Source organism: Babylonia areolata, chromosome 12, assembly GCF_041734735.1.
Source record: "Babylonia areolata isolate BAREFJ2019XMU chromosome 12, ASM4173473v1, whole genome shotgun sequence".
NCBI classification, from domain to species: domain Eukaryota; kingdom Metazoa; phylum Mollusca; class Gastropoda; order Neogastropoda; family Buccinidae; genus Babylonia; species Babylonia areolata.
The window spans coordinates 30,390,992-30,411,651 of NC_134887.1; the positions used below are offsets into that span (position 1 = coordinate 30,390,992).

Below are 20,660 nucleotides of genomic sequence, written 5' to 3' on the forward strand. Positions count from 1 at the left end.
CCACTGTCACTGTCAGAGTCAGACACTTTGTCGCCCTGGTGGTGCAGTGGGACCGGGTGAGTCGGCGTGACAGGTGGTGGTTGTTGGCCATGGTGGGGTCAGCAAGCTGAAGTCTGCGCAGCTCTTCTGGTGGCAGCTTGGGTCGCATGTGCTTTTGGCAGGGGGTAGGCGTGTGGTTGGCAGAGACATGCTGCTTGTTGACCGCATGTGTTGTCAGTCGTCTCCCCTTAGTTGTGGCTGGTTGTCCGTCTTCAGCCTTTGGTTGCCTGCCCTCCCTCATGTAGCACGGCTTGTGGCGACACTGGTCCTCGGTATGACCAGACCTCTCACACCAGACACAGTGTGGAGGGTCTGGGGCGCGGTCAGCAGCACAGCTACGAGGATGAAATGCTGGTCCTGGAGGATGTGGGCGGTGTGCTGGCATGGGGGACTGCAGCTGGCATCACAGGCTGGTGTTCTCAGCTGCGAGTGTGGCCAGCTGAGACTGTCGTATGTGTGGTTGTCCTCCCTCAGCCATCGCTTGGCCTCCTTCTTCGCTGCCTCAAAGGTGGTGTCAGTGTGGTCGCGGATGAAGCGCCTGACATCGCGCCTGAGCGCAGCTGGCTGAAGACCTCTGGCGAAGGCGTCGCGGAGTATGGCTGCTGGCACTTGCATCACCCCATCTTCAGCATTGTTGACCTTGGTCCACAGGTGCTGAAGATGGGACGCGTAGTCGGTCACCGTCTCCTGTTCTGTCAGTGCTGTGCTATGTTGTGCTGTTCTGTCAGTGCTGTGCTGTGCTGTCAGTGCTGTGCTGTGTTATGTTGTGCTGTTCTGTCAGTGCTGTGCTATGTTGTGCTGTTCTGTCAGTGCTTTGCTATGTTGTGCTGATCTGTCAGTGTTGTTCTGTCAGTGCTGTGCTGTCAGTGCTGTGCTGTGTTATATTGTGCTGTTCTGTCAGTGCTGTGCTGTGTTATGATATGCTGTGCTGTCAGTGCTTTGCTGTGCTATGTTGTGCTGTTCTGTCAGTGCTGTGCTGTGTTATGATATGCTGTGCTGTCAGTGCTTTGCTGTGCTATGTTGTGCTGTTCTGTCAGTGCTGTGCTGTGTTATGATATGCTGTGCTGTCAGTGCTTTGCTGTGCTATGTTGTGCTGTGCTGTCAGAGTTGTGCTGTGCTGTGCTGCGTTGTGTTGTCAGTGCTGTGCTGTGTTGTATTGTGCTGTTCTTTGCCGTGCTATGCTGTGTTGTGCTGTACTATTTTGTGCTATGATGTATTGTATTGTGCTGTGCTGTGCTGTTCTGTGCTGTCCTGTTCTGTGCTGTATTGCGCTGTGCTGTGCTGTGCTGTGCTGTATTGCGCTGTGCTGTGCTGTATTGCGCTGTGCTGTGCTGTGCTGTGCTGCGCTGTATTGCGCTGTGCTGTGCTGCGCTGTGCTGTTCTGTGCTGTATTGCGCTGTGCTGTGCTGTTCTGTGCTGTACTGCACCGTGTATGAAATTCGGGCTGCTTTTCCCATGAGAGCGCATTGCGACATTGCAGCGCCACCTTTAAAAAAAATCATTTATTTATTTGTTAATCGATCTATCTGATGATGATGGCTGGTTCTTCGCTTGCGAAGATCAGTGGGAAGTTCCCGCCAGGGATGAGCGGCATGCCTTTTGAAGACTAATTAGTCCAATTCGTGATCTGCAGAGTCTGTGGCATTGTGGGCAGGTGTAGATCTGGCCTGAGTTGCTGGACTGCGGACCTGGGTCTTTCCTTCTCCTTTTCTCCTGGATGTTCAGTCGTCTGGTTTCTATCTATCTATCTATTTTCTATTCGTTTATCTATTTGTTTATCTATCTTTCTTGTTCTGTCTGCTGCATGGTATATTTGTTTCACTATCAAAGTCAACTTTTCTTCTAAATTTCGGCCAGGGACTTTTTGTTGACGTGGGTTCTTCTATGTCAGTGTGCTAAGTGCATGCTGAACACGGGAACCCGGTTTATCGTGTCATTCGAATGACTAGCGCCCAGACCACAATTCAGTCCAGTGAAAGGGGGGCGGGGGGGGGGGGGGAGGCGTAAAAATCCTGGTCTGTATGTGGGAATCAGTTGAACTCAGTCGCTTCCTAGTCGGGGTATTACCACCTGCCCACTGCTCTACCGCATGAAAAGTTGTTCTTCAACAACATTTTTCACACCTTCAAAACAATACCCTCTGTAAATCTTTCCAGTCAGCCTCTCGAACAGGACACAACACTGAAACCGCTATCTTGCGAGTGGTGAATGATCTGCTTGCAGCTATGGATAAAGACAAAATTTCTGTTTGGCGCTTGTTAGATCTTTCTGCAGCATTTGACACTATTGATCACCAAATTCTCTTCTCCCGGTTAGAAACGTTAGAACCTACTTTTGGCTTTTTTTTTTTTTTTCAACAGCATTCGAATGGTTCAAATCTCACTTGACAAACAGGAAAAAGTTTGCGTCTGTCAACAATTTCTTATTCTTCCCAGCCCCGAAAGGAAGATGCAATTGTCCACAAGTTACTAACAGTAACGCACAGTCATTATACAAACGTTCTACTGATTCACTTTAAAAAAAAAAGAAAAAGAAAAAGAAAAAAAAAAGAAGAAAGAAATGAAAGAAGCTATCTCGTCTTTTGGAACATTCAAATCTCACTTGACAAACAGGAAACAGTTTGCGTCTGTCAACAATTTCATATCCTTTCCACCCCCGGAAGGAATATGTAACTGACCACAAGTTACTAACAGTAACGCACAATCATTACAAACGCTCCATTGATTCACTTTAAAAAAAAGAAGAAGAAGAAGAAGAAGAAAAAAAAAAGAAGAACTGAAACAAGAAAAACTACTTAACTGTAATTACAAACCACTAATTGTTTTTGACAAGGAAAGAACTTCACCATGGCAGAAAAAAAAGAAAGAAAGACAGAAAAAAAAGCAAGACATATTCAATAAACAATGTGTCACATGTTTTCTGTATCTGATAACTTCAGATTGAGAATCTAAAATGATCAGATAAGAGAGAACAAAACACATATTCAATAAACAATGTGTCACATGTTTTCTGTATCTGATAACTTCAGATTGAGAATCTAAAATGATCAGATAAGAGAGAACAAAACACATATTCAATAAACAATGTGTCACATGTTTTCTGTATCTGATAACTTCAGATTGAGAATCTAAAATGATCAGATAAGAGAAACAAAACAGGGCCGTGCTTCACATCGAAGAGGATCGTATAGGCTATCCAAAAAAGGAAAAAATCAAAAGCTTTTCAAGATCTATAACGGGAACACATAATTTGCGGATGAAAGGAAACTGTTTCTGTATATAACGTACGAGACTTTAACGCATGATCTGAAATCGAATAGTTGTTTGCGTGCGTCTGTCCGATCGAGCAGTGTGTGTGTGTGTGTGTGTGTGTGTGTGTGTGTGTGTGTGTGTGTGTGTGTGTGTGTGTGTGTGTGTGTGTGTGTGTGTGTGTGTGTGTGTGTGTGTGTGTGTGTGTGTGTGTGTGTGTGTGTGTGTGTGTGTGTGTGTGTCAGTGTGTGTGCGTGCTTGCTTGCGTGTGCGTTTGAGAGGGAGAGACAGACACAGAGAGAGAGACAGAGAGAGAGAGAGAGAGAGAGAGAGAGAGAGAGAGAGAGAGAGAGAGAGAGAGAGAGAGAGAATGTGTCAGTGGCCAAACACCACCTTTTTATTGAACAGTGGCCACACACCACACACCATAAAGCACGGCTGACAAACAGGGCATGTCGGAAGGCGGAAGGGGGCATCCACTAATCTAAAAATAGATCATTTAGATCAGTGGGTGGCATCCCACTCACTGCAAGGCGGCATACAATCGTTAAAGTTCAGTGTGCGCGTTACATGTTCCTGTCTTACACGATCAATTCTGTGTTAAAAAGTCGGTTTATCCGTTTGATCGCATGGGAAAAAAGCTCTGATGATTCAGTGACTATTGTCGATAAATCCCCCCCCCCCCCCACCACACACACACACACCCCACCCGCCGTGTGTGTGTGTGTGTGTGTGTGTGTGTGTGTGCCGACAAAGGCAATCCCTTCCCAACGTTTATGACCCCATCATGCCGCGCACCCGAGAAAAGACGGAGCAGGTAAGACAAAGACCTCAATACAGATAAAGAAGATACGTGCGATCTCACACAGATAGCCTTCGCTGGCTATCGTGGGGCGTACACGACCCAGAAGGGTACAAAAACGCAAATATCTCAGCCAATTTTTATTTATTTATTTTTTTTATTTTTTTTTTTTTACGAAATTTCAGAAATGCTTCCTACGCCTAAAAGGCCAACTTTTGCCCAAAAACAACAACAAAAAAACAACAACAAAAACACAAAAAACCCCCATCATTAATTATTTAATGAGTAATTAAAGGTGGCGTTTTAACTACACACGGACGCTTGTGTGGGTCGTGTATGACCCATGCTTTTTAAAGAGGAAAAAAACGTGGTCACCCCTCGAAAGCTTGTGTGGGTCATGCACGACCCATACCTTTTTAATAGTGATTTCAGAAGGTTTAATTTGCAATTAGTGAAGGAAAATAAAGAAGTTTTACTTTCAATAGCCTCACTACCCTACTACTCTCCCACTCCCCCCCACCCCTTCCCGCCCCGTCCCTTTCGCCTGTCTTCAGCTATAACCCCCTTCCATCCCTTTCTCTAACAGCATGTACCTGTGTAACTGAATATCTTTGATTGTGCGTGTATATGATGCTATGAGTCATCTCTCTCTCTGTCTTTCTCTGTCTGTCTCTCTCTCACTCTCTCTATCTATCTGTGTGCAAAAGTAGGGTTTGTATGGATGTGCATGTGGTGTTATGCGTGTGTGTGTGTTTGTGTGTATGTGCGTGTGTGTGAATGCGTGAGCATGTGTTTCTTCTGAGTGTATGTGTTTGTGTGAGTCTGTGTGTGCGTCATGGTGTGCGAGCGCATGTGTGTGTAATCAGTTGTTACGATATGTTTTCCTTTTCTATATTTTGTTATGAGCTTCGGAGGAATATACATGTTTTTGTCTCTTTACAAAGTATGGGTCGTGCACGACCCACACAAGCTTTGGAGGAATATACGGGTTTTTGTCTCTTTACAAAGTATGGGTCGTGCACGACCCACACAAGCTTTGGAGGAATATACAGGTTTTTGTCTCTTTAAAGGTATGGGTCGTGGACGACCCACATGAGCTTCCGTGTGTAGTCAAAAGCGACAGCCAGCGAAGGATAGACAAGTAGACAGAGAGAGAAAGAGAGAGAGAGAGACAGACAGACAGAGAAAAAGAAGACAAGACAAATTCTTTATTTCGAGGATAATAGATAAGCACTGGTGCGCTTTTTTTTCCCCATCCAGTTCCCGCCCTGAAACAGGGTCTACACAACACAATACTACGTTATATGTGTTTTTGCATGCACTACACAATACTACTTAAAGTCATAGCATGTGAATATAAAACTACATAAAGGCATAAGCAGGGTAAATAACACACACACACACACACACACACACACACACACACACACACACACACAGGCACAAGCATGGTATTGATAAACGACATAGGAAAAAAAACCCAAAACCAACAAAAAACAAAACCGGCCAAAACAAAAGCAACAACCAACACACACACACACACACACACACACACACACACACACACACACACACACAAACACACGCACGTACATACAGACACACACACTCTCTCTCTCTCACGCACACGCACACACACATAAGCATACATTGTCAGTATGTTAACAAATACTAAACTAATGTGTATATAAAACAGCAAGTCTAAAAAAAAAAATTAAATAAATAAAAATTAAAACAAACAAACAAACAAAAAAACGCATAGCAATAACAGGGGGAGGGCGGGGGGATGCTCATTACCAAACGGGAAGCACAATTCAACGTATAAAATAGTATAAGAATAAAAATGTCACAGGTAAACGAGAGAGAGAGAGAGACAGAGACAGAGACACACAGACACACAGACTCGGAATGAGAGAGAGACAGAGAAAAAGAGACAGAGACAGCCGGAGAGACACAGACAGACAGAAAGGCAGACAGACTGACAGAGGGAGACTCAGAGAGAGAGAGAGAGAGAGAGAGAGAGAGAGAGAGAGAGAGAGAGAGAGAGAGAATAAAACACAATAATTATCAACTAATGAATAGATATTACATGGATCATGTGATCAGTAGAGAACAGCATGTCAGTAAGGAAGACAATTAGCATGCATTGTATCATCTGATAAGAGAGAGAGAGAGAGAGAGAGAGAGAGAGAGAGAGAGAGAGAGAGAGAGAGAGAGAGAGAACAAACAAACGAAAAAATATTTTTCCAGGGTATTGAGATATCCATTGTGACAAATATGTTGTTGTTGTTTTTTCCCACCCAGCCCTGGGGTACAAAAAAATAGAAGAAAGAAATGCACAAGAATCGCAAATAGAGAAAATTCATATCAGGAGAGGAAGAGAGAGGGGAGGTGAGAGAGGAGAGAATAAAGAAGAAACGATGAAATATGAGAGAGAGAGAGAGAGAGAGAGAGAGAGAGAGAGAGAGAGAGTTACAACACACCCCTACCTCCACCGGATCAGCAAGGGATGATCCAAGGGAAGCTACTCTCACATTTTGCTCACGTATTTGTATCCCTTTTGGATTCTAAGGAAAACTTTTCATGGCGACCGCGAGTGTTTAAAATTAATGTTGAAAGTTCGCAGGATAGTCCAGGTAATACATCGTATCTGTAACTTTAATTTGACGAATTAGATTTATACTCTTGTTCTGTAAATAGTTCGTTAATGCAAAAGGGGTGGCTAAGCATTACTTTCGCTGTAATGTTGTTCGATTATTTGTAAACAAGTCCTGGCTTGTTGAGCAACGAACCTAAATTATATATATATAAAAAAAAAAAAAAAAAAAAAAGTACTGTTGTGGTTGTTGTTGTTGTTTTGTATCGTGGTTTTTTTGTTGTTTTTTTGTGACTAGCAGTTTTTAGTTTCATTGTAAATTACGACGCCGGTGTGCGCATTTTTCATTCTGCACCAACTATCACTGGTATCAGCAAAGCATTCATTTTCTGTCTTCAATCTTCAAATTGGAAGGTCAGCCGTCATTACTGACTATTAATGACCTGTGTGCGCAGAGGCGTAAATACCTAATCATAACCGAAGTAGACCTATCTTTCCTCCGGAGGGGGTGACAATGAGAAAGAACATGTATACATACTCCCTCCCACCGTCACTCGCATCCCTCCGGAGGAGGAAGAAAAAAAAAAGAAGAAAAGGGGGATCTTGTTCAGCTCCCTCTTGAAAGCTACCAAGGAGGGAGCCTCTGCTGCTGTTGCAGGCAGGGAGTTCCAGACGGGGATGTCTATTCTGTACTTTATTTCTTATGATACAAAACTTTATTCTGGTATGTAAACAAAGCCTGGATTCTCAATTGATACTTCTGTGTTATACTTTATTCTGGTATGTAAACAAAGCCTGGATTCTCAATTGATACTTCTGTGTTATACTAATGTGCTTAGACTGATTATGGCAATGGAAATTTTGACAACATGTTTGACTGATAAAGCATTATCAAATTCGATGGGGAAAACCCCAACCCATTTGAAGTGTGTGCGTGTGCCAGTGTGTGTGTGTGTGTGTGTTTGTGTATGTGTGTGCGTGCACACGCGCATGTGTGTGTGTGTGTGTGTGCGTGTCCACTCTCAGCGTACAGTACATGCAGTCAATAAGAATAGACATGTATTTTATTGATCTTACACAATAATCTGTGGTGACTTAATATCTGCTAACCAGCTGTTGCTCTTTCTTGTGTTCAATTCTTTTTCTTTTTGATATTCACTTGTGTGTTCTCCAGTATTTGTAAACGCCTAGGGCTTATTTTCAAGATTAGGCGTAAATGCTAATAATAATAATAATAATAATAATAATAACAATAATAATTATTATTATAATGTATTTCATTGATCTTACACAACAGTCACTAGTAATATCTGCAGACCAGCTGTGGCTCTTTCATCATTGTCTGATACAGTGATAGTGATACACATTATGAACAAAAAGCCCTGGATGAAAAAAAAGAAAAAAAGAGAAAAAAGAAAAAAAAAAGAAAGAATAAAATCCAAATTTATAAGTAATCATCCGAGTTAATATTACTATGTCCAGGTAGGTCCAGCCACATTTTCAAATTCATAGCAGAAGCCTCATAATCATATTTGCAAGAATGAAAGAGTGCATCAAAGTAGGTAGCCACACCAAATTTCAAAGCAATATCTCAAATAGTTTTTGAGATATAGAGTTTTGAATTTTCAAAAAATTCCACGATTTTAGCCAAGCTCACAAAATGGCACTTTAGAACCCATGTTGAATTGCTACTAATGCATTTTCATAGTAAAAACTCTTTATATATGATCAATATAGTACACAGAATACCTCAGATTTTTCTTTGTTGGCTGCTAATGTTATTGGCTGAATGCCAGTGTCATGAATTCTGAGGAAAATGCTTATTTTATACATGTCCGATCCTGCAGTTTTGATGGTACCATTACTAAATTGACTGAAACTCAAAAACTATTGCATCTACATAAACATTTAAGATATTTTCAGGTTCAGGAAAGACTGTAGACTTACAAGACAGCAAATGTTAATAATAAATCTTGATCAGTGACAGCTTTTCATAAGATTACAGGAAAGAATAAGCTTTATTCAAGATGATCGGGGATATTCTGCTCCATTAATGCTAAAAATGATTCTCCTTCTAGATATTTTTCAGGATGTGTGTGTGTGTGTGTGTGTGTGTGTGTGTGTGTGTGTGTGTGAAAATCAACATGTATGCATCACTTTATGTAATTGTTTTCTTGTTTATACATCATTATCAACTAGTGAACTATTAATCAGCATAGCTGATCGTACCAGTTCTAAAGGACAGACATCCAGCTAAACTAATGCTCGCTCCGTTTCAGTGCTGAAGTATAAAAAGGTTGAAAGGAAACAACAGTCTAACTTGACCATAAGGGTGTAGGTGCCAATAGGTCGTTAAACTCCAACAGAACAACAATAGAGCATCAAATGTACCTGTGGTAGTATTATTTTGATTACGTTTGCCTCTCTCTCTCTCACTGTATACATATGTACATACATACATACATTTATATTATATATGTGTGTGTGTGTGTGTGTGTGTGTGTGTGTGTGTGTGTGTGTGATGAATACTTTCTCTCTCTGTAATATACATACATACATACATATATATATATATATATATATATATATATATATATATATATATATATATATATATATATATACATACACACACACACACATATCCACAGAGATTTCTCTCTCTCTATGTGTGTGTGAGTGTGTGTGTGTGTGTGTGTGTGTGTGTGAAATAAAACAGAAGTAAGAAAATAGAGTAAGTATGTTGTGCGATCACAAAGTTGAACAAGACTAATTGAACTTCTCACTGAAAAATTTGTCTGCTCTTTTGACGGAGTTTTTGGCTGTCTTTCATTGTCGGAAAGAAAATTGTTTCACAACAGAAAACCATGATATTAGATAAAATTATGAAACCTTTCATTCAAATTCTTACTGAAATAATTAGTGTAAAGTTGGTTTCCAATTAAAAAAAAAAATCTAGTAATTGATCAGTGGTATAAAAAATACGAGGTATCCATTTTTTCGTTAAACGGACACTGCTCCTTAAAAGCTTTCGGGTCATTTTATAATATAAAGCATTTTAAAGATGAAAGAATGAATTTTTCAGTGGTGGGTTTGACTAGAAGATCTATTTTGTCTGGAAGTGCAGTAGAGCATCAAGAAAAATAGGTAAATTTTGAGCCACGTTTTTTGTTTTTTTTAATAAATTGAGTAAAATATATCAACTGGAAACTTAGCCCACGTAAAAGTAGAGAACGTGATCTTTTATTTGACAGGTCTCTTATGGTTGTAAGGAGCAATGTCCGTAACCAATTTTTGTCACCAACCCTCTCAGACCAGAAGCAGACGTCGGCAAACTTGTTTTCCGCGCTGCTTTTTGAAGAGCGAAGGATACTCCACTTCAAGCGATCAGTTTCACTCTCACTGTCTTACACACACACGAAAAGAAACATGTGAGGAACGATGAAAGGTGGTTTTATTTTCTGATATATATCTTTAAGATCGATGTATGCATTATTGTGCTTGGTAGGGTGAAGTGAAAAGTGATAAAAATACGATCCGTCAGCTATAGTTACACAGCATTACAATACAGAGGCCGGACCTACCTACTATGTCACAATATTAACAATTCATATTGATAATTTGAATATATAAAATATAGATCAATATTGACAATAAATAATGATAATTATGTGACATCAACATTATAAGAGCTAGATATTACAGTCTGTGTGTGTGTGTGTGTGTGTGTGTTTACCATGAATCAAACTCAGACACTAAGCAGATTTTAGTTCTACGTATTGTGATTTCATACAATTTGTTCCACTGCTTAGTTGTTCACCATGATTCTCTTCTAAAAAACAACGACACCACTCCAAGAAAGTAAAAAAGATAATTTGTGATTAAAGTTATAAAAATCATGTCTTTTTTGCTTATGATGTATTTAGTTGTTTTTTTTTGTTTTTGTTTTTTTGGTTATTCTTTTTGAAGTTACACAGACAAACAGTGTCTGACATTCCCAGTGGATTTTTTGTTTGTACTTTGGTGTGCTTTTTCGGTCATTTTTACATTTTAAATTCACAAAATGTGTGCACCCATCACAACATGACGTAGAAGTTCTCTACACGCATCAGGGCTTTTCCCCAACGGTGTGTGTTTCCTTTCCACAGACGCTGAGACAATGGCGGTCCCCCACGAGGTGATGTTTCAGAACCAGCTGCAGTTTAACCTGAACGTTCCGCTGACCACCCGAAACATGACTGCCCACTTCCACCGCCCCACCCCCATCACCATCCACCGCGCCTCCGCCGCGCCCACTGTCCAGGGTTTCCCGATGGCTCAGTTGGCGCACAGAGAGATCCAGGGACCAGGGGGGGCGGGGCACACAACAGACAACAGTGCAGGTGCAGACAACAACGGTTTCCAGTTCTCTGCGCTGTCTCAGGACAGGATGAAGGCGGCAGTGCAAATGGCACAGCGTGACCTGAAGAACCAAAAAGTAATGATAGTAATGATAGCAATAGGAGTAATAAACACAATTCTACAACTACTTCTACGACTACTACTACTACTGCTATTACTACTACTGTTGCTGCTGCTCTTACTAAAACTACTACAACTTACAATAATGATTATAATTGTGATGATGATGATAGTAATTATAATAGCAGCAATTATATTAGTAGTAATTACTTAAGTAATCATAATGATGTTGGTATGTTTCACGCTTACCAGGTGGATCTGAGCGCATTTAACTATACGTACACATGGTATGACTAAGATTCAGGAATATGATGAAAAAAGGTTAAAGCACAAACCCGCTTTCACTACTATTTTAAAAAGACTGCAGCACCATTCACAACTCAAACACTTCTTCCACATCATCCTCAACACCCCTACATACATAAACACATCTGCATGCACGTGCACACACACACACGCACACACACACACACAACAGAGAAAGATGGTTTTGAGTGGGTTTAATGAACTAGTGTTTGAACAAACATGTTTTAAAATCAGACTCAACAGATTTAACAGGAGAACAGTGTCCAATCTTTTGTGGTAGAGATTTCCAAAAGCAAGGTCCATAATCATAGTAAAGAGTGAAACAAAAACTAGCAGCACAGTGAGTGCGGCCAGTCAGGCACATGATCACAACACCTGTACAGGTGAAGGCCCAGCAGGAACAGAACCGAACCAGGAGCCCCTCACCGGTGTCAAGGCCGCAGCAGAAGCCGGTCCACGGAACCAGACAGTGGGAGAGTTACGCCCGGAGCCGCGCTCCAAAGAAGGTCATGAACCAGGGGGTCAGGTCAAGGGGCAAGGTGTGGATCAGTTCATCTTGTCAGTTCTTAACGGCGTGCCTGTGAATCGGAGTGTGTGTGTGTCTGTGTATGTGAGAGTGTGGGTGTGTTTGTATGTGTGTGTGTTTGTGTGAGTGAGTGTGTATGTGTGTGTGTGTTTGTTTGTGTGTGTGTATGTGAGTAGTTTTAAGAGTGGGTGTGCAAAGAAGTTGATGGCAGTTTTTGTTGCAGTTTTTTAAAGTATATTTGTGATTGTTCTGTATATAATCAGTGTGCAATATACTATTAGTATGTTATGTTTGTGAGTATTCAAAATATTTTTATTGATTATTTCTGCTTTTACATTTAAGGTATGCCTGGAATGTGTGTAGCGAATGTGTGAAACAATGTATGCAATGATTTTACATTGGTATCGTCGTTACATGTTTAATATGTTTTTACAATTACATTTCCATATTGTTTACTTGTCTGTGTTGTTGAAATACACCTGATCAAATTTCCCTAACTTGAGGTAATAAAGTAATTCTTATCTTTAAGGTGGGGGTGAAGGAGCACGACAAGAACACAGCCCCACGCAGCACTGCCTCACAGACGCCCCCCTCCTCCCCTCCCCGACAGGTGTTCCTCAACACCAAGCTGTCGCCAGGTAAGCACAGTGACATCATGGGAATAAGTCAGGGTTGTGGAAACCCTCTGGAGTTTGGGCAAAGGTCATGGTCGGTGGATGTTTTGTACATGTATGTCAATGATAGCATTGGATTCCCTTTGTGTGTGTTGTGTGTGTGTGTGTGTGTGTGTGTGTGTGATTCTCAGCTCTAACTTTTTTCCCCCATCACTTCTTGATCAGCCCAGTGTGTCTGGAATGAAACAAAAGAATGACCACTAACAGGACTATGAGAGCTAGTTTAATAATAATTTCAATCAAGCTTGATTTATGATGCAAAACCATGATCGAGAACACCACTAAACTATGATTTGTGTCTCTGGGTCACTTGTCATTGGGGATGATAGTCTCTACCAATGCAGAGGAAACTGAGTAGTCCACAGGGTGCAAAACTCCAGTCATATCAGGCATACGATTGTCTCTCTCCCTCAGAATTCAGATGGCCCCTGCCATTAGTTTTCTTTGAAGCGTTTATGTCACCTTCCATCTTTCTGTGTCTTCCCCGGTTTTTTCCTGTCTTTATTTTTTGCTGAAAAAAAAAAATCTTTGCAGAATTATTTTGAAATCAGGGAAGGGTGGTTTAGTTGTCACCTGCACTTGTTTTCTTCAAGTATAATGTTGTAGGAAAATGCTAATAATTTGATGTAGAGGCAGGCATGAAATAAGGTTTACATTCTCAGAATTGACAGTTTGAACTCGCTTGTATGATTTGGTGGTTTCTCACCACCTTCCTCAACAAAACTGTTAGCACATGCAGTAACTTTCACAGCTCTGTCCATGATAAGAGTTCAAACTTTCAGTTCTACGAAAAGGAAATCTTCTGTACATATTCAGAGTGTGAGAATCTTTAACCAACGAACAGATGCACTCCACCAACCATGAGGATAAACTCATCACATTAGAGAACGTTTCAGTTTCAGTTGTCTCAAGGAGGCATCACTGCACTTAGACAGTTTCTTATAAGCCACACTGCATCTGTGGGGCAGATGCCTGATCAGCAGCATAGCCCAGTATGCAAGTCAGGCCTTAAATGCATGCATATAATTATATTTGTTTTCTGATCAGAGTGGAATTTTACTACAAAATTCTGCCAAAGGACAACAGTTTTGTCATGAGTTCTTTTTCAGTGGGCCAAGTAAATGCTGCACATGGCACCTCAGCTTATTATCTCATCTGCATGACTAGACGCTCAGTTTGATTTTCTAGTCAAACCTGGGACAAGGGGTGAGACCAGGATGCGATCCCAGACCTCGCAATACCATATTAGCTGATAAGCATCTTAACCATTCTGCCAACTTCCTCCCTGACAGGGAAGGACACACGGAGGTCAGACAGCCCCCCAACGCGGGACACGCCCAGCCTGACGCGTGTGGTACACATGCCGAGTGACAACATAGAGAAGCTGCAGCTGGAGATGGAAATGTGTCTGCAGCAGATCGAGTCGGTCCAGAAACGTGCTCTGTCTGGTGAGTGACTGCTGACAGGTATGTGGGTCTGTCTGTTTGACGCCTGAAAGGTACAGAGTGTTATGGATCCGTGTGTTAGAGGTACAGAGTGTTCTGTATCCAGTGATCCATGTGTTAGAGGTACAGTGTGTTCTGTATCCAGTTATCCATGTGTTAGAGGTGCAGTGTTCTGTATCCAGTTATCCATGTGTTAGAGGTACAGTGTGTTCTGTATCCAGTAATCCATGTGTTAGAGGCACAGTGTTCTGTATCCAGTTATTCATGTGTTAGATGTACAGTGTGTTCTGTATCCAGTTATCCATGTGTTAGAGGTACAGTGTGTTCTGTATCCAGTTATCCATGTGTTCGAGGTACAGTGTGTTCTGTATCCAGTTATCCATGTGTTCGAGGTACAGTGTGTTCTGTATCCAGTGATCCATGTGTTAGAGGTACAGCATGTTCTGTATCCAGTGATCCATGTGTTAGAGGTACAGTGTGTTCTGTATACAGTTATCGTGTGTTAGAGGTACAGTGTGTTCTGTATCCAGTTATCCATGTGTTAGAGGTACAGTGTTCTGTATCCAGTTATCCATGTGTTAGAGGTACAGTGTTCTGTATCCAGTTATCCATGTGTTAGAGGCACAGTGTTCTGTATCCAGTTATCCATGTGTTCGAGGTACAGTGTGTTCTGTATCCAGTTATCCATGTGTTCGAGGTACAGTGTGTTCTGTATCCAGTTATCCATGTGTTCGAGGTACAGTGTGTTCTGTATCCAGTGATCCATGTGTTAGAGGTACAGTGTGTTCTGTATCCAGTGATCCATGTGTTAGAGGCACAGTGTTCTGTATCCAGTTATCCATGTGTTTGAGGTACAGTGTGTTCTGTATCCAGTTATCCATGTGTTCGAGGTACAGTGTGTTCTGTATCCAGTGATCCATGTGTTCGAGGTACAGTGTGTTCTGTATCCAGTGATCCATGTGTTAGAGGCACAGTGTTCTGTATCCAGTTATCCATGTGTTAGAGGTACAGTGTTCTGTATCCAGTTATCCATGTGTTAGAGGTACAGTGTTCTGTATCCAGTTATCCATGTGTTAGAGGTACAGTGTGTTCTGTATCCAGTTATCCATGTGTTAGAGGTACAGTGTTCTGTATCCAGTTATCCATGTGTTAGAGGTACAGTGTTCTGTATCCAGTTATCCATGTGTTAGAGGTACAATGTGTTCTGTGTCCAGTGATCTATGTGTAGGGTTCAGTGTGTACTGTGTGAATCTCATAGTTCGAAGGACAACAGTGTTTGTATGAGTTATCTTTTTAGGAGCAAGTGATCTGCACATGCACCTCGCGTGATCCATTGCTCTAGACGTCAGTTGTTTTCTAGTAACCGAGTGAACCAGATGGTCAGATGATACATTTCTGTATCACATTTGATCCTTGGTGAGGAACAGTGTGTCGTACGCGGTACACCCAGCCTGAGTGTGTACACGTGAGTGTCTGGATGCGCTGAGTGAATGTGTCATGTGCGTTAGAGGTAAACGTGTTGTCTGTGAGTTTGCACAATTGGTGTTGTACAGTGAAAGTGTATCCGAGTTTATCCTGTGTTTGAGGTGCAGGTTCTGTATCCAGTGATCCTGTGTTAGAGGTACAGTGTTTCTGTATCCAGTATCCATGTGTTAGAGGCACAGTGTTCTGTATCCAGTGATCCATGTGTTTGAGGACAGTGTTCTGTATCCAGTTATCCATGTGTTAGAGGTACAGTTTTCTGTATCCAGTTATCCATGTGTTAGAGGTACAGTGTTCTGTATCCAGTTATCCATGTGTTTGAGGTACAGTGTGTTCTGTATCCAGTTATCCATGTGTTAGAGGTACAGTGTTCTGTATCCAGTTATCCATATGTTAGAGGCACAGTGTTCTGTATCCAGTAATCCATATGTTAGAGGCACAGTGTTTTGTATCCAGTTATCCATGTGTTAGAGGTACAGTGTGTTCTGTATCCAGTTATCCATGTGTTTGAGGTACAGTGTGTTCTGTATCCAGTTGTCCATGTGTTAGAGGTACAGTGTTCTGTATCCGGTGATCCATGTCTTAGAGGTACAGTGTTCTGTATCCAGTTATCCATGTGTTTGAGGTACAGTGTGTTCTGTATCCAGTTATCCATGTGTTAGAGGTACAGTGTTCTGTATCCGGTGATCCATGTCTTAGAGGTACAGTGTTCTGTATCCAGTGATCCATGTGTTAGAGGTACAGTGTTCTGTATCCAGTTATCCATGTGTTCGAGGTACAGTGTTCTGTATCCAGTTATCCATGTGTTAGAAGTACAGTGTGTTCTGTATCCAGTTATCCATGTGTTAGAGGTACAGTGTTCTGTATCCAGTTACCCATGTGTTAGAGGCACAGTGTGTTCTGTATCCAGTTATCCATGTGTTAGAGGTACAGTGTGTTCTGTATCCAGTTATCCATGTGTTAGAGGTACAGTGTGTTATGTATCCAGTGATCCATGTGTTTGAGGTACAGTGTGTTCTGTATACAGTTATCCGTGTGTTAGAGGTACAGTGTGTTCTGTATCCAGTTATCCATGTGTTAGAGGTACAGTGTTCTGTATCCAGTTATCCATGTGTTAGAGGTACAGTGTTCTGTATCCAGTTATCCATGTGTTAGAGGTACAATGTGTTCTGTATCCAGTGATCCATGTGTTAGAGGCACAGTGTTCTGTATCCAGTTATCCATGTGTTAGAGGTACAGTGTTCTGTATCCGGTGATCCATGTCTTAGAGGTACAGTGTTCTGTATCCAGTGATCCATGTCTTAGAGGTACAGTGTTCTGTATCCAGTTATCCATGTCTTAGAGGTACAGTGTTCTGTATCCAGTTATCCATGTGTTTGAGGTACAGTGTGTTCTGTATCCAGTTATCCATGTGTTTGAGGTACAGTGTGTTCTGTATCCAGTTATCCATGTGTTAGAGGTACAGTGTTCTGTATCCAGTTATCCATGTGTTTGAGGTACAGTGTGTTCTGTATCCAGTTATCCATGTGTTAGAGGTACAGTGTTCTGTATCCAGTTATCCATATGTTAGAGGCACAGTGTTCTGTATCCAGTAATCCATATGTTAGAGGCACAGTGTTTTGTATCCAGTTATCCATGTGTTAGAGGTACAGTGTGTTCTGTATCCAGTTATCCATGTGTTTGAGGTACAGTGTGTTCTGTATCCAGTTGTCCATGTGTTAGAGGTACAGTGTTCTGTATCCGGTGATCCATGTCTTAGAGGTACAGTGTTCTGTATCCAGTTATCCATGTGTTTGAGGTACAGTGTTCTGTATCCAGTTATCCATGTGTTAGAGGTACAGTGTTCTGTATCCAGTTATCCATGTCTTAGAGGTACAGTGTGTCTGTATCCAGTTATCCATGTGTTAGAGGTACAGTGTATCCAGTTATCCATGTGTTTGAGGTACAGTGTGTTCTGTATCCAGTTAACCATGTGTTAGAGGCACAGTGTTCTGTATCCAGTTATCCATGTGTTAGAGGTACAGTGTTCTGTATCCAGTTATCCATGTGTTAGAGGTACAGTGTGTTCTGTATCCAGTTATCCATGTGTTAGAGGTACAGTGTTCTGTATCCAGTTAACCATGTGTTAGAGGTACAGTGTTCTGTATCCAGTTATCCATGTGTTTGAGGTACAGTGTGTTCTGTATCCAGTTAACCATGTGTTAGAGGCACAGTGTTCTGTATCCAGTAATCCAGCAGCTAGGTGTGAACCTTTCACGTCACAGGGAAACTCTTGGTACTGTGACAGAAACTTTGTGAACAGTTTCTGTGGATGCTATCTTGCAGTCATGTATCATTCTGTTCTTTTTCGTTGCTTCTGTAGTGATGGCCCAGCAGTAACGCATCTGCCTTAGTAGTGAGAAAATTTGAGAATCTGTGAGTACATGATTAATTATCACACCCTCCAGAATTTTCTCCTCCTAAAATAGACCCTGAGTGGTGGTCTGGATGCTGATCATTCAGATGAGACGATAAACCAAGAGCCTGTGTGCATCAAGCACTTACTGCTCGTAAAAGATCCATAGTCAACAAAGGAGTTATCCCTGACAAAATTCATAATAAAATCCGCTGTGATATACATGTGTGTGCATGCATGTGACTGAAGCCTGACTGAATAACAAACGATGAGTACCTAAAGGCAGTTCTCAGTCCGCTCTGCCCAGGTAATCACCGTATTGTACAAACGACTCAGTGTTTGTGTAGCGCTTAGAGCATGGTCTCTGAACAAAGACAGATGCTATACGATTATGAAAACAATAACAACAGCATCAGTATTATTTGTATCAACAATTCTTCTTATTCGTTAGTGAGCTGCAGCTCCTATGTTCGCTCATATGTACACGAGTGGGCTGTTACGTGTATGACCGTTTTTACCCTGCCATGTAGCCATACTCTGCTTTCGGGGGTGTATCAACACTAACTCTGCCCACACAGAGCACAGCACAGACTTCCTGCGCCGCGGCCTGACGGGGGTCAGGGGTCATCAGAATGCGCTGCGATTGGTGGAGGAGGAGGGCAAGGACCGGCGGCAGGTGCGGGCCAGCGAACAGGCCCACCGGGCACTGCGCACCATCTACAACCTGCAGCAGCAGGTGAAGGAGATGGAACGCCACGCGCTCAGGCTGCCGCGCCACAGCCGTGCCACCAAAAAGGTATCGTCTGGCTGAGGATGGTGCATTAACGACACATATTCTGTGCTCATGTTGTGCAGTGTTGCGTTGCGTTGCGTTTCGTTGCATTATGTTGTGCTGTGTTGTGTTGTGTTGTGCTGTGCTGTCTTGTATTGTGTTGTCTAATATATTTTGTTGTGTTATGTTGTGTTGTGCCATGTTGTATTGTGTTGTGTTGTATTCTGTTGTGCTTTGCTGTGTTGTAGTGCATTGTGTTGTTTTGTGTTTTGTTGTATTGTGCTGTGCTGTGCTGTGTTGTGTTGTATTGCATTGTATTGTGCTGTTATGTTGTATAATGTTGCATTGCGTTGTGCTGTATTGTGCTGTGTTGTGTTGTCTCATATTGCATTGTGTTATGCTGTGCTGTGCTGTGCTGTGCTGTGTTGTCTTGCATTGCATTGTATTGTATTGTACAAGAAGTATATTGTAGAAGAGTAGCGCGTAGAGAGACTGCTACTCTCAAACAGGCCTGTCTGGCCACAACCGACACACCTCCATAGTCTCCTGAGACTGAAAGATGCCTACTAAGTATTGTTTTCTGCTGCATTGTATTGCATTGTTTGTTTTGTGTGCTAATACTTTTGATTTTTGTATTTCGTTTTGAGGTAAAAACATATGAATAATAATATTTAAAAAAAAAAAAAAAGGAAGAAAGGAGAAAGTGTCAAGAAAGTAGAAAACTGTGAAAAAATGAGAAGACTGTCAAGGAAGTGGAAGACATTAAAGACAGAAGTCTGTAAAGAAAGAAGATGGCAAACAAGACTGTTACAAATGAAGACAGTAAAAATGAAGAAGAACGAAGAAGACTGTAAAGAGAGAAAAAGGATGACGACGGTAAGCAAAGGAGAATGTAAAGACAAAAGAAGAAAGAAGATTGTAAAGAAAGAGGACTGTAAAGAAAGATGAAGACGGTAAAAAAAAAGAAGAAGATTGTAAAGAAAGAGTGAGGAGACTGAAAAGAAGAAAGACGATGTTGAAGACCGAAACAAGAAAGAAGACTGTAAAGAAATAAGAAGAAGATTGTAAAGAAAGAGGACTGTAAAGAAAGAATACGGCATTTAAGACAGAAAGAAGAAAGAAGGAGACTGTCAAGAAAGAAGAAGACTGTAATGAAAAAGAAGGAAGAAGACTGGACTGTAAAGAAAGGACTGTAAAGAAAGAAGAGGACGTTAAAGACAGAAAGAAGAAAGAAGAAGACTGTCAAGAAAAAGAAGGAAGAAGACTGGACTGTAAAGAAAGAAGAGGATGTTAAAGACAGAAAGAAGAAGGAAGAGCGTAAAGCCACCACCACCAGGGCCATGATGAGAGACGAGGTGCGTGGTGTGTGCAGAGTCAGGCCTCCCAGCGCCTGGTGATGGTCAACAAGGGCGCCGTCAGGCTCCTCCACAACTTCGTGGCCCAGCTGCCCCACCAGGACCTGCACAGTGGTCTCCCTTCACACTTCGCAGACCTCGCCGACCTCGTGCGACAGGTCACGCTCCTCAGCGCTGGCGCCCCCCTCGACGGGAAGGCAAGGGAGGCCACCGGCCACAAGTCATCGTCACAGTTGTCTCCCATCGAGACCGACGTCATGGCCATGTTAGATCAGGTGGAGGTAAGGGGTAGGGGGGGACGAGTCCAGGAAGGGAGGTGTGGGGGAAGGTTGCTGGGGAGGAGGGGTTGTGAGTGGGCGGAGGGTCAGGGATACTGGGGGTGTGAGGGTGGATGAAGGGATCTGGATGAAAGGTGAGGAGGGGTGGCGAGTTGACCTTTTGTAGGTGTATGTGTTGATGTCTCAATGCTCTGCTCATATCGGAGATTGACATAGGCTTACAGTCATGTCGACAGCAGAGTGAGAGCTGAATTATCAGTGGTTTCTCCACCGCATTGGGA

General features: G+C 42.1%; 1 protein-coding gene across 1 annotated transcript in view; it reads left to right on the top strand.

Moving 5' to 3' along the window:
- The first annotated feature begins 6,642 nt into the window (after positions 1 to 6,642).
- The window catches only part of LOC143288519 (uncharacterized), a 42,763-nt gene continuing 28,745 nt past the window's right edge, over positions 6,643 to 20,660 (top strand). The window contains exons 1-7 of the mRNA XM_076597101.1: positions 6,643 to 6,725; positions 10,834 to 11,162; positions 11,836 to 11,991; positions 12,508 to 12,616; positions 13,945 to 14,100; positions 18,553 to 18,770; positions 20,119 to 20,382. Of these exons, the coding sequence (XP_076453216.1) occupies positions 10,845 to 11,162; positions 11,836 to 11,991; positions 12,508 to 12,616; positions 13,945 to 14,100; positions 18,553 to 18,770; positions 20,119 to 20,382 (1,221 nt within the window). The 5' untranslated portion in view covers positions 6,643 to 6,725; positions 10,834 to 10,844. The remainder of the gene's footprint in view (positions 6,726 to 10,833; positions 11,163 to 11,835; positions 11,992 to 12,507; positions 12,617 to 13,944; positions 14,101 to 18,552; positions 18,771 to 20,118; positions 20,383 to 20,660) is intronic.